Raw genomic sequence first — 14,087 nt, 5'->3', positions numbered from 1 at the left:
AGTATGCAAGATGCTTACTTTTAAATATGGCGCCTCTTAGAAATATATGCCGCAGAATGTGAATTCTTGACATTGGGTTTTTTAAGGTTACCCAGCATTCGCTTAAATATTTCGAACTCGTGAAATGGCAAAGCCTTGGCCTTTTGTTCACTAGATCTTTTAATCTAGAATGTGCAAGCCTTGGCCTTCTGTTTTCTGATGTAGGATATGTCGTTCATCTATTTGTTGAGTTAGGTCAATCTGTAACATGTTTTATGATTTAAATAAACCAAATTCCTTTCTCACCTAAGTTTGCCAGAAAGCCGACCTATTTTTGTTCACCCACAAGAGGAAGTTATTTCACCAACCAGCGAGGTTAGTTCAACCGCTTCTTTCTTATATTATAGATCCAGACTCCCATCAATTAGTCCAACTGACATCAAAAACCTTGACTGCACTGAAAATGGCGGCATGCTTTCAGGCGCCAAGGTCGAGCCATGAAGACGACTCTGTGGTACTCTTCTCAACATCTGAATCACCAGACGAGTCCACAAGTCAATCTTCTTCCTGTAATCACTCCCCATTCCAACACCACCAATCCACAATGGCCTACACACTCAATGTAACTAATCTATCATACGCTATAACAAGAGATGCATCGATTTCTAGTCTTCTTTTTCACCGTGTGAAGAAGGGGAAGACTCTCCACATCCTTAAATCCGTCTCTTTCACGGCTAGAAGCTCTGAGATCCTAGCCATTGTTGGCCCCAGTGGCACCGGTAAGTCTACACTGCTAAGAATAGTTTCAGGCAGAGTAAGCAACATAGATTTTGATCCTAAGAGCGTTATTCTCAATGATCATGCAATAACGAGCCAAGTCCAGCTGAGGAAGATATGTGGATTTGTAGCACAAGAGGATACTCTGCTCCCTCTTCTAACGGTCAAAGAAACACTTGTTTTCAGCGCCAAGTTTAGGCTCAAAGAAATGAGTGTTGGAGAGAGAAACGAAAGGGTCGACAGCCTGATGCATGAACTGGGGCTGATGCACGTTGCAGATACTTTTGTTGGGGATGAAGAAAATAGAGGGATTTCAGGTGGGGAGAGGAAAAGGGTGTCCATTGGAGTGGACATGATCCATGATCCACCTGTATTACTGCTAGATGAGCCGACTTCAGGGCTGGACAGCAGTTCGGCACTGCAGGTAATCGAGCTTCTTTCTTCGATGGCTAGGTTCAAACAAAGAACCATAATCTTGGCCATTCATCAACCAAGCTACAGGATTTTGCAATTCATTCCTAATTTCTTGATTCTTTCTCACGGTTCTGTCGTGCATAATGGCTCCCTCGAGAAACTTGAACAAGCCATTACAAGATTAGGATACGAAATCCCACCACAGATAAACCCTCTCGAATTCTCCATGGAAATCATCTCTGATCTTGAGGAATCATGCTCAAAACATCTTCCATCTCAAGTGGAGAGAGTTGTACAGCTCCCCGCTTTTTCAATGCTCCAACTAAATCTAGCCAACGAACAGACTGTCAACGAGTCTCTTTTTTCGTGGTGGTTAGAAATAATGTTCCTCTGCCTAAGGTTCTGGAAGATCATTTACCGAACAAAGCAACTTCTGTTGGCACGCACAATGCAAGCACTTGTAGGGGGGTTTGGGTTGGGCAGTGTGTATATAAAAGTGAGGAAAAATGAAGGGGGAGGGGTTGCAGAAATATTGGGCCTTTTCGCGTTTAGTCTCAGCTTTCTCCTTTCTTCCACGATAGAAGCTTTACCCATTTACCTTCAAGAACAGCATGTTTTAATGAAAGAAGCATCCAGGGGTGCATACAAAATCTCATCATACTTGATAGCCAACACAATAGTTTTCTGCCCGTTTTTATTCTTAGTTGCTATTCTGTTTTCTGCTCCCTTATACTGGATTGTGGGATTGAATCCTTCAGCTTCTGCTTTCGCCTTTTTCACGTTCACCGTTTGGCTTATTGTTCTGATGGCAAGCTCTCTTGTGCTGTTTCTAAGTGTTGTTTCCCCGGATTTTATATCTGGTAACTCTTTAATCGGCACAGTTCTTGGTGCATTTTTCCTATTTTCTGGGTATTTTATTCCTAAGGAGTTCATTCCAAAGTATTGGTTGTTTATGTATTATGTTTCCCTTTACCGTTACCCTTTGGATTCGCTGGTGGTTAACGAGTACTGGAGTAAAAGAAGCACGTGTTTCTTGACAAAGAATGGAGTCGAGTCGGATTGTTTGCTCACCGGCAGAGATGTGTTGAAGAGTAGAGAACTGGACACGGATACGAGGTGGATTAATATCGGGATTATGCTGATCTTTTTCGTATTTTATCGAGTGCTTTCCTGGATCATACTCTCACGGAAAGTGTTGAAAACAACATTTTAGCTTGTATCCGAGAAACTTGTTAGTCTGGTACATTTGTTTGTGGCTTTCACAACTATATCCATTCATTATTTATTAGTAATACTAATACAACTATACAAGTCAATTATCCTGTCCTGACCGATGGGTCATATTATTATGCGATTTGCGACCACGCGGATTCATCGGGTCAATGGAATGTCTCTTGCTGGTGTTCTTTGCAGGAAATTTAAATATTTAATTTAGTGTAATTGTCAACATTTTCAGTTACGATCAAATAATTGTCCTACATCACAAGTCAACTTTCTTATCCGTCGTATCTTCTTCATGTACACATCAGATCTCTGAAAGAATTATTTTAGTGACTATTATATTTATAATCATGCAATAATTGTTAACGTCCAAAAAGGCTATTGTAAGCAATGTTTTAAAAAAACTTGATTAAGTTCGTTTAATCTCGCTTAAGCTTGAAACTTTTTTACGCTTCGGCCAAACGCGATCAAACATAGGTTGATCATGTTAAGTGTCATTAAATACACTTAAATGTGATTTTTTTATAAATCAAAATTGATTAATAAGACCAAAATAGATCATAAATTATCGTTTTTACTAGTCAGCGATTGTTAGCAATGTAAATGTTAAATATGTATAATATTGTATGGTTAAGTGTAGCGATGATTTGAATGCAGTACATATTGAGAGATTTTACAGCTAATGTTTTAAATTAAACCAATTAATTTAGTTTATGTTCGATGACACGAGATATGAAATGAATGATGAAATAAATTGAATAAGAATCTCACAAAGAATTAATTCATTACACTCGATTTGTTTGAGATGACTAAAATTATAGTTTAAATTAAAAACATTTTTTTAGGCTTAAGCGTACGCTTAAGCTCGCAGTAATCGCGCTTAAGCTTAAAAAGTTTGAAACTTGGCTCTCACGCTTCGACACGCTTTTTAGAACATTGGTTATTATTATTATTATTATTATTATTATTATTATTATTATTTTAATAAAAGAATTTTTCGGTGCAAATTGAGTAAATCTCTGAACTAACACAATAGTATGCAAATCAGATTAGTCAAGTAAACCACAACGGTTATTTTTCATTGCGCATTCGGTTAGCTCTCGAACTTACACGATAGTAACGCTAGTTAATTAAACCCCCGTTGAACAAGCCAAATATGACACGTTGATTGGGAGAATCTTACGTTTGACCACAAGTTAAATGCTTACCTATCCCACCGAGTTGAAGACCCTTCAAAATATAATAATAATAATATTATTATTATTTATTAATATGGTTTATAGCTTTAAATTTTAGAAACTTCGAAATTAATACAGATTCAAATTTTCTATTCACGAAATGGAATGAAAGTTTCATTAAATACAAGATCAACTTGGGCAGCCGCCGGGTCCATCGTCCATGTCCGCAAAGTATTCATGCTTCTTCTGTATAAATACACGCTCAAGTATGGAGCCGGCCTACAACTTATTCTACACTTCTTTCCCTTGTCCATTCTCACATTCTGAGAAAAATGGGAAGCCCAATTCTTGAATCCCTCTGTCTTCCACTCCTGATCTTCTTCTTGCTCTTCATTCATTCCGCAACTGTATCTTTGGAAAGAGGTGATTCCTTGTCCGTCGAAAAAGATTCGGACTTTATCACCTCCCCCGACAACTCCTTCACTTGCGGCTTTTACGGCCTCGGAACCAATGCCTACTGGCTTGCAATCTGGTTCACAAACTCCCTGGACAAAACTGTTGTTTGGGTGGCTAATCGGGACAGACCAGTCAACAGCAAAGGCTCAAGACTGACGTTTCGGCGAGACGGGACGATGGTCTTGACGGATATCGATGGCACCATCGTGTGGGAGACCAATACAACTTCTACTGATGTTGCTGCAGCTCAGGTTCTTGATTCAGGGAATCTTGTTTTGACAAATCCTGGAGGTGATATCCTCTGGGAAAGTTTTGATTCTCCCGCTGATACGCTTTTACCGTATCAGAGATTCACCAAGACTACAAAATTGACATCTCTTTTGAGAAATGGTAGTTATGAAACGGGCTATTTTAATCTTTACTTTGGTAGCGATAACGTTTTGAGGTTGATATATGATAGCCCTGACACATCTATCTCTTACTGGCCGAATCCTGACAATAGTATTTACACAAATGGTAGAACTAACTATAACGGAAGCAGAATCGCGGTTTTAGATGATATGGGCAGGTTTTTGTCAAGTGATCTTTTACAGTTTAATGCTTCTGATATGGGTTATGGAGTGAAAAGGAGGCTGACAATGGATTATGATGGGAATTTAAGAGTTTATAGCTTGGTTAATTCGACGGGCTTGTGGGATGTGACATGGCAGGCTCTTATAGAACCTTGTAATGTAAGAGGCGTGTGTGGGAGAAACGCCATATGTGTTTATGCACCGGAACCTACGTGTGTGTGCCCTCCTGGATTCGAAGTGGTTGATCCGAGTGACTGGAATTCCGGATGCAAGGGCATGTTTGATGAAGGCCTGTTGAGTTCTCGAATGGTGAAATTCTTGGAGATCCCTCATACAGATTTCTACGGTTATGATTTGAATGCCACAAATCCAGTGACATTTGAGACGTGTAGGCAAATCTGTTTGGAAGATTTTCGGTGTCTAGGATTCAGTTATCGGCTATTGGGACAAGGTTTCTGTTTTGTGAAGAGTGCTCTTTTGAATGGTTATGCTTCTCCCGATTTCCCTGCAAGTATATACATCAAGATCCCTGGAGAACTACAGACGGAAAAACCTGATATTTTTCATGCCTCAAGTTCAAGTACAACTTGTGGATCTAGCGACTCAGTTGTTCTCGAGGGTTCGCCCTCTATGTATGATTTTGCCAACAGAAGGGTGAAGTGGGTGTATATTTACTCTTTTGCTATAGCCATTGGGACAATTGAACTGATTTTCATTGTACTAGGCTGGTGGTTCTTATTCAGAAAACATGGGATTCCAGCCTCAGTTGAGGCCGGATATCGCATGATATCCAGTCAGTTTAGATGTTACAGCTACAGTGAGCTTAAGAAAGCAACCGGAAATTTCAAGGAGGAGTTGGGAAGAGGAGGCTCGGGGGTTGTTTTTAAGGGCGTTCTATCAGACGAAAGAGTCGTGGCAGTAAAGAGGCTAGGGGATGTACTTCAAGGGCAAGAAGAATACTGGGCAGAGATTAGCACCATCGGAAAGATCAATCACATGAATCTTGTAAGAACTTGGGGGTTTTGTTCTGAAGGGAGACGTCGCCTTTTAGTCTATGAATATGTCGAAAACCTCTCGCTCGACAGGCATCTTTTCGACTCCAATTTCCTCGGATGGAAACAAAGATATGCCGTGGCATTAGGCACTGCAAAAGGGTTGGCCTATCTCCACCACGAGTGTTTAGAATGGGTCATACACTGCGACGTGAAGCCTGAAAATATACTTCTCGACCCAGAATTTTTACCAAAGATTGCAGATTTTGGCCTGGCAAAACTCTCGCAACGAGGAGGACCTGGCTCAGAATTCACCAGAATCCGCGGGACAAAAGGCTACATGGCTCCTGAATGGGCACTGAACCATCCCATCACCGCAAAAGTAGATGTCTTTGGATATGGAGTGGTGATCTTGGAAATGGTAAGGGGGATCAGGCTGTCAAATTGGATCATGGAAGATGAAGATGGACATGAAAATGAATCCGCGCTGACGAATTTTGTGCGGGTAACGAGGAAAAAGATTGAGATAGGAAGCTCATCTTGGATTGAAAGCATCGTGGATTCAAGATTGGAGGGCAAATTCAGCAGAAATCAAGCAGCTATTCTTATTCAAACAGGAGTTCGTTGTGTGGATGAAGATAGAAACAAGAGGCCAACAATGGCTTCTGTGGTGCAAACTCTATTGGAATGTGAAAATGAGACGGAAATTCAAGCTTAGAACTAGCAATATCTACCACTTGTTTCTTCAAGTGTTTTTGCACTCCAGGGATCAAAACTAGTATTACTTACAGTATAGAGAATCCTACAGTTTTTTTAATTTCATGACACAAATAAATCTTTAGTTATTTCTTCAAAGAAATTGGCATGTTCTTTAATATTTTGTTATTATAAAATTATTTCAAATTTATTCCGACGAATCTGAATAAAGGTTTACTTTATTCAGATAACTAATGTAATTAACTTATAGTAAAGATACATGCAGTATTGCAGATAGATTACTTCTTGATGGTCCTTTTAATCTCCAGAACATTAAGTCGTGCATACTTAATATTTTGAATTCAAGAAATGCCATAAAAACTCACATATTTTGCTGTAGAATTTGCTTTTGAAACCTTGCACAATGGAACATTAACTTTTTGTGAGTTGTAGTTATTCTAAATCTTCAGGTAAACATTGATAATCAGGTCCAGTTGAAAAAGAAAACAAGTTTTGCAGATGGTGCTGCCAGAGTACCTACCAATCTAGATGAAACTCGGGATTTAATCGTCGAAAGGACCATCAGCAGAGGCTGCTGTTGTTTTCTGTACATTCTTGTAAGAATACCGTCTAGCAATAAAGGCATAGGCTCCTAAGTTGACAGCCGTAACGCATGCTAAAAACCAGTAAAAATAGTCGAGTCGGCTACTGTTCAAATCCTTGCCAAACCAACTTTCTCCACCCTTATCTGTTATATGATCCACTAAAGTTATTAGAAGACTGCTAAGAAAGTTTCCTACACCAATGACGCTGAGGTAAAATGCAATGCCTAAGCTTCTCATAGAATCAGGCACTTGGTCGTAGAAGTACTCTTGTAATCCCACTAGTGTGAACCCGTCGCCTATTCCGATGATAAAAAATTGCGGTGCTAGCCAGAAAATGCTCATTGAAACTGAACCTTCCATTGGATTTTTCTCCACTATGCGTAGTCTCTTTCTCTCAACCAAGGCCGCCACCACCATAGTGGAAACCGAGAAAATCATCCCAAAACCAATCCTTTGGAGAATACTAATCCCTCTCTCGTTTCCAGTTACTTTTCTCAAGAAGGGCACCAGGATTTTGTCGTAGATTGCAACAGAGACTATCATCCCTACTGCTGTCATCGAATATATCGAGGCTGGTGGGATCATAAAATTGTGTGTGACTTTGCGATTCAATGTTGTACCTTGTTTGATGAAGAATGTAGCAGCTTGTGCCACACAGATACCGAATGGCAGAGTAGTGAACCAAATCGGGATCATGTTGACTATGAGCTTCATTTCCTCTACTTTGGTTACAGTTGCAAGTCTCCACGGTTTTAACTCACTCTCAGCTGGATTTTGCACGTGTTCAATTATTGCAGCTCTATCGAGAAACCTGGTAAATATTATGATCCAACATACTCGGTAACACACCCCCTTAATTAAATTCATTGATTTTGGAATAAGATATCTTACTTGAGCTTTTTGGTGTGAAAAAGAAGCCTTCCTTGTGTCTTTTCTGATCTAGGAACTTCATACAGTAGCTCAGGTTCTACTGGATATGCAAGATTTCTCTTGCGGATGGCTGCTAAGAATACTTGTAGCATTGGTGTTAAGGGACTTCCAGTCGGCTTTCTAAAACGATAAAATGGCCTTCCTGAACAAAATACAACAGTAGAGGAAGCCAACACAGCTGTAAGAATTATATCAGCTGCAGCATAGCTGATGTGATCTTGGATGTAAACTATGATTGTTACACCGAATAGGAGACCACAACAAAGGCCAATGTTCCACCAATTAAAAAAAGACATTTTCTTCCTTCTTTCTTCAGGATGGTCATCATCAAACTGGTCTGCTCCAAAGCTCTCCAACGCGGGCTTATGCCCTCCAGTGCCTATCGAGATCAAATAGATTGCTAGGAAGAAGAGCACCTCGTGGATTCTTCGAGGGTTCTGACAATATCCTGTTTCACATGGCTTCAAATCCGGGACTATTTGAGACATCGTTAACAGAAGCAACCCCTGCTTTGACATCAAAAGTGGCAATATTATATACATGGTTTCTTTGAATGAAAATCAGATGTTTCAAGACTTAGTTCCGACAGTTTTGGAAGAAAAAGAAGATCATGTTACCAGGAGATAGACAATGGATGCGGCTAGAACCGTGTAGAATCGGCCAAGGTAAGCATCGGCTAAAAACCCCCCGAGTAAAGGCATCATAGTTGTTACACCAGACCAATAGTTGACACTTTTTGCTGCTATTTTCAAGTCTTGATGAATCACTTTTGTGAGGTATATGATTAAACTTGTTGCTATTCCAAAATAACTCAACCTTTCACTGAACTCGATGGCTGCAATGGAAAATTCCAAAGAGATTCTTGTAAGCTACTGCATCCGCACATGAAACACTGGTAGCTTGTCCATATTGTTTCTAAATCCTCTCAGAAATTTCATTAATGAAATGAAGATTGTCTATAATTTTATGGGTAAAAATGGCATCTTGCAGCAAGAAAACAAGGTGGTTTTCATCTATTTATTTATTTTTATTATTTATTGGCCTGGTTCTTGTTTAAAATTTGCATAATATCTGCATTCTAATACCACTAACTTTATTTTCCAAGTCTTTTGGAACTCAGTAAGAAGAGATTCTGCTTAAGTTAACTTCAGTTCTTGACTAATATGGAGAAACTGAAGAATCATGAATTAAGTTGCAAATTCGAAGTTGCTTATAACTTAATCTAACGAGTTGTTTACACTCGACGTAGTATTATGGTAGCTCGATTATTTTCGAGCATGGTATAATCATTATTCCAGAAAAAGATCATCTGAAAATAGAGTTAAACAGAAGTATAAAATAGTTTCGAGAAAACATTCTCACTTGCAAGAAATATAGCACGTCACACGCATCTGATGCACATGAATCATATATTGGTGTTTACCTATGATGAAAAGGGCAGCTGTCCACGAACCCGTCGAGGCTCGAAGAGGAGCTCTTCCTTTATGATCAACAGAAGAATCATGAACCCATTTTCCCTCATCCATTCTTTGTGTTCCCTGTTTCTTTACTTGTTCCATTCCAAGTTTTCACAGTTGGTGCTCCAACTTCTTGGTGGGTTGGCAACTTGGTTTGGTTTTTTCTGATATATAAAGGCACAGCATTAAACGTACCAAAAATTGAGTCGATGTGATGACTTAGATGTAAATAGAACCAGTTAAAGTACCTTTTAGATATATCACATAAGAAATCAAAATTTATTTTTTTTTTCATTTTCAAGAAAGAGGGACAAGTCGTTCCATTGTAAAATTGGATCGGGTTCTAATAGAATCCCACCATCTTTATTAGCTCTTTGAATTATTGCCATGAAAACGCTTAAGAAGATGGTAAACTGTTAAAAACATAACTTTGTTGTGATTCCTTCCACTTTCACTAGAGTCGTTGTTGGAATAGCATCCCCATTTCCTTTTATCCCTCCAAGGAATCGGTCGATGCTACCCCACCCGGGTAGTGTCCGGGTGGGATATCAAGGATCTCAATTGACCTGCAAAATTGATCAGGGCCATTAATTCTGACTTCAGGGTCATCATCCACCTTTCCCCTCCTAGATGTGACTCGAATAAGACAATTTACATCTAACAATTGTATGCATGTTCACCAATTAAAATCCTTAATAAGCCTTGATGAGGACCACGTCTACAAAAGTTAGATCATAAGTGGGAAATTCTCAATTTTCTCATCATGAGCGCAAGATGTGATGGTGGCTCATAGCTTTGTACTTGAGTTCATGCAGTACATATTCTTATTCTAAACATTCATATTTCTCGTGTGAACTCGGAAAATCCACATCAAACGTTTTTGTTCTCTATTTTTAGAATAATCAATAAAGATGATTTACAAACATCTTAGGCACGATTCGACTAGTTTGATGAGACGATGGAGAATATCAGGATGATAGATCAAAATATATAGGGATAAGGTAATGATTTACAACTCTAATCATGTGTAAAACTTGAACATCGCTTGTGAAACCCCGGATTTTTAAAATTTATATTTTTTAATTCATGGTATAATTATATATTCCGAGATAATTTTGGAGATATAGTATATATTTAGATTTTATTTATTAATTTTGTGAGATATTTAGTTTACAAAATTAAGATAAGTAATCAAGATATAGATGGAGTAAAATCTTTAAGTGATATGATTTTCATTCAAACTTTGATTATCGAAATCCTAGTCCATCTTAAACTTCTTTTTGTGCTTATAAATAGATGAGCAAGCCTCGTTGAAAATCACACTTAAATCATCTCTATTTTCTCTCCTTATTTTCGAAGCAAACCTTCGAATGAATAAGGTTTTCCCTTGAGTCAATTTCTAGTATACCTTCACTTTTATAATTTGAAAGTCAAAGCTTTAAGTTTGAGTCAAGAAGTTGGCTTTTTTTTTTCTTCATGCACGTGGAGTTGGAGTAGGAATTGTGAAGAGAAAGTAATAATTCAATCAATTTTTCAATTCCCGAGGAGACTCAACAGTAGGAAGTTTGAGAAATTAAGGCTGATTATTTCGTGGACCTGTTTCTAAGATTTCGGTCGAAGCTTTTCCCATATGTTCAAGTTTCTGATTTTTGTTTCCGCACAAGTTATTCGGTAAGTGGGCTTTTGTTTTAAAACCTTATGTATGATTTAAAATTTCGATCGTTCATGATATTCTTTCGAATTTTGCTATGTAATTGATATTCTTGATGAATTTGTTATAAGTATGTTTTGGCACTGTTATGACTCAAATTAGGAGTGGAAAGGGAATTTCCGAACCATGATATGTTATGGCCCTGATGCGGTGGGTAATAATAACCGTTCTATGACCTCACCCCTTAGAGGGATTACATATAGGGGACTGATCAGTTAGCCACGAATAATGAGAGGAATTTCAGTGTCTGGCCAAAATATGTAAATCATGTTGATTTTGTTATGATGATGATGTTTATGTTATGCTATGATGTGACATGTTATGAGATGATATGTTTTGAAATATGACATGCTTGAAATACAAGTATGAGTTTTCTCAAATGAATATATCTATATATATATATGTATTTTTGGTATGATCGATCGGCCCCCACTTGCTGAGTGTTTCCCAAAACACTCACCCCTTACTTTCCTCCCCAGATAGGAATGAAGATCAAGTCGAAGAAATCGAGAACACGACATGTTGGGAGATGGTGATAAAGAGAGTTTTTGAGATTTTATAGTTATTATTCTGATTTTTAAGATGTAAGAAGCTTCCGCAATTTTATTCGATTTTTTTTGGGAATTCTGAGTTGTATTTTATCTATAAAATAGAGTGGTTTTAGTTAAATTCTGTACTAAGAGCCTGGTTGTTTTCAAATGATATTTGAAAGCAACGACGATGTCACCCGGACCCGGGAGCGGGGCGTGACAGAAGTGGTATCAAAGCAAAACCAGGTTCATGGTCTTGATGGAAAATTATAATTAAGAATTTATGATCTTCATGGGAAGGAACCACTTGAGTGTAGTATTTATATTGCATAGTCAGTATAAAATTTGAGATTGTTTTTGTTGGTGAATTCTTGGTTTAAGTTAGAATGAAATATTTAAGTCATCATTTTTGGATTCATAGGAAATCATTTGGGAATTAGATTAAGTTTTGATTTTTGAGATTTAAGTTGACATTTGAGATTTAAGTTTGACTTTGATATTAGGACTTGTATATTAAGTTATAAATTTTTAGATTTAAGTTTTACCTTTTGGGCTGAAAAATTAAGTTAAAATTTTTGGGATTTATTCTAGAATTAATAGTAATGAGATTCTAGTTTCAACTAAGTTAAATCAAGTTTCGAGGACGAAACTTCCAATAAGGTGGGAGGAATGTGAAACCCCGGATTTTTAAATTTTATATTTTTTAATTCATGGTATAATTATATATTCCGAGATAATTTTGGAGATATAGTATATATTTAGATTTTATTTATTAATTTTTTGAGATATTTAGTTTACAAAATGAAGATAAGTAATCAAGATATAGATGGAGTAAAATCTTTAAGTGATATGATTTTCATTCAAACTTTGATTATCGAAATCCTAGTCCATCTTAAACTTCTTTTTGTGCTTATAAATAGATGAGCAAGCTTTGTTGAAAATCACACTTAAATCATCTCTATTTCCTCTCCTTATTTTCGAAGCAAACCTTCGAATGAATAAGGTTTTCCCTTGAGTCAATTTCTAGTATACCTTCACTTTTATAATTTGAAAGTCAAAGCTTTAAGTTTGAGTCAAGAAGTTGGCTTTTTTTTTTCTTCATGCACGTGGAGTTGGAGTAGGAATTGTGAAGAGAAAGTAATAATTCAATCAATTTTCCAATTCCCGAGGAGACTCAACAGTAGGAAGTTTGAGAAATTAAGGCTGATTATTTCGTGGACCTGTTTCTAAGATTTCGGTCGAAGCTTTTCCCATCTGTTCAAGTTTCTGATTTTTGTTTCCGCACAAGTTATTCGGTAAGTGGGCTTTTGTTTTAAAACCTTATGTATGATTTAAAATTTCGATCGTTCATGATATTCTTTCGAATTTTGCTATGTAATTGATATTCTTGATGAATTTGTTATAAGTATGTTTTGGCACTGTTATGACTCAAATTAGGAGTGGAAAGGGAATTTCCGAACCATGATATGTTATGGCCCTGATGCGGTGGGTAATAATAACCGTTCTATGACCTCACCCCTTAGAGGGATTACATATAGGGGACTGATCAGTTAGCCACGAATAATGAGAGGAATTTCAGTGTCTGGCCAAAATATGTAAATCATGTTGATTTTGTTATGATGATGATGTTTATGTTATGCTATGATGTGACATGTTATGAGATGATATGTTTTGAAATATGACATGCTTGAAATACAAGTATGAGTTTTCTCAAATGAATATATCTATATATATATGTATTGTTGGTATGATCGATCGGCCCCCACTTGCTGAGTGTTTCCCAAAACACTCACCCCTTACTTTCCTCCCCGGATAGGAATGAAGATCAAGTCGAAGAAATCGAGAACACGACATGTTTTGGGAGATGGTGATAAAGAGAGTTTTTGAGATTTTATAGTTATTATTCTGATTTTTAAGATGTAAGAAGCTTCCGCAATTTTATTCGATTTTTTTTGGGAATTCTGAGTTGTATTTTATCTATAAAATAGAGTGATTTTAGTTAAATTCTGTACTAAGAGCCTGGTTGTTTTCAAATGATATTTGAAAGCAACGGCGATGTCACCCGGACCCGGGAGCGGGGCGTGACATCGCTGAGATGAAATTAAGATGTATAATCAAACGATGTCTAATTATAAGATGTTTTAAAGAGTTAACTCAACGAAACGGCATATTCTCGTGTGATTTCAGTGCACATTGAGATGACAAATTTTCATTTTGAAAAAATAAATATAGTTTAAAAAACCCTGAATGGTCGGCTAGTAGTTGATTATTAGATTATGTAATTATGGAATATCTTTGTTTCAATGAGGGCAGTAGACCCAATTCAACACCACTATATATTATAATAATACCATAATGTCAATCTCTATTACTTTTCTTTTTTTCTTTTTGGCCTCGAATGTGAAATTAAATTAGATTATTGGCATATCTATGGAAATTTGCCACTATTATTTTTTACACAAAAATTTTATGAGTTATTATTGTTCTCCTAAATTTCACCGGTATCGAAAAATCTTAAGAATAAGAGACTCTTGGTGATCATCACACTTGATTTCACAAAAAAATTGTA

The 14,087-nt window shown here is 37.2% G+C and overlaps 3 protein-coding genes across 3 annotated transcripts; 2 read left to right on the top strand and 1 right to left on the bottom strand.

Moving 5' to 3' along the window:
* Nucleotides 1-442: 442 nt before the first annotated feature.
* Nucleotides 443-2,416, top strand: LOC140876403 (ABC transporter G family member 23). Its single transcript, XM_073280351.1, has one exon. The coding sequence runs from the start codon at nt 443-445 to the stop codon at nt 2,381-2,383; it is 1,941 nt and encodes a 646-aa protein (XP_073136452.1). The 3' UTR covers nt 2,384-2,416.
* Nucleotides 2,417-3,797: 1,381 nt separating this feature from the next.
* Nucleotides 3,798-6,434, top strand: LOC140882192 (putative receptor protein kinase ZmPK1). Its single transcript, XM_073288016.1, has one exon. It carries the CDS (start codon nt 3,902-3,904, stop codon nt 6,305-6,307), a length of 2,406 nt encoding a protein of 801 aa, XP_073144117.1. The 5' UTR covers nt 3,798-3,901; the 3' UTR covers nt 6,308-6,434.
* A 151-nt stretch (nt 6,435-6,585) lies between these two features.
* Nucleotides 6,586-9,407, bottom strand: LOC140882200 (protein NRT1/ PTR FAMILY 5.6-like). Its single transcript, XM_073288028.1, has 4 exons — nt 9,244-9,407; nt 8,438-8,655; nt 7,782-8,326; nt 6,586-7,701 (listed from the first exon to the last, which is right to left on the bottom strand). Exons 1-4 carry the CDS (start codon nt 9,377-9,379, stop codon nt 6,849-6,851), a joined length of 1,752 nt encoding a protein of 583 aa, XP_073144129.1. The 5' UTR covers nt 9,380-9,407; the 3' UTR covers nt 6,586-6,848.
* Between the last annotated feature and the right edge of the window lie 4,680 nt (nt 9,408-14,087).

This window comes from Henckelia pumila, chromosome 1, assembly GCF_033568475.1.
Source record: "Henckelia pumila isolate YLH828 chromosome 1, ASM3356847v2, whole genome shotgun sequence".
Taxonomy (NCBI): Eukaryota; Viridiplantae; Streptophyta; class Magnoliopsida; order Lamiales; family Gesneriaceae; genus Henckelia; species Henckelia pumila.
The sequence above is the reverse complement of the archived record's forward strand: the minus strand, read 5'-3'. Positions and strand labels throughout refer to the sequence as shown.

Coding starts and splice junctions, on each gene's coding strand:
- LOC140876403 (XM_073280351.1), top strand. CDS start 443: ATGGCGGCATGCTTTCAGGCGCCAAGGTCGAGCCATGAAGACGACTCT.
- LOC140882192 (XM_073288016.1), top strand. CDS start 3,902: ATGGGAAGCCCAATTCTTGAATCCCTCTGTCTTCCACTCCTGATCTTC.
- LOC140882200 (XM_073288028.1), bottom strand. CDS start 9,379: ATGGAACAAGTAAAGAAACAGGGAACACAAAGAATGGATGAGGGAAAA. Junction 8,656..9,243: donor AGCTGCCCTTTTCATCATAG/GTAAACACCAAT, acceptor TTTCCATTGCAG/CCATCGAGTTCAGTGAAAGG. Junction 7,702..7,781: donor TTTCACACCAAAAAGCTCAA/GTAAGATATCTT, acceptor AATATTTACCAG/GTTTCTCGATAGAGCTGCAA.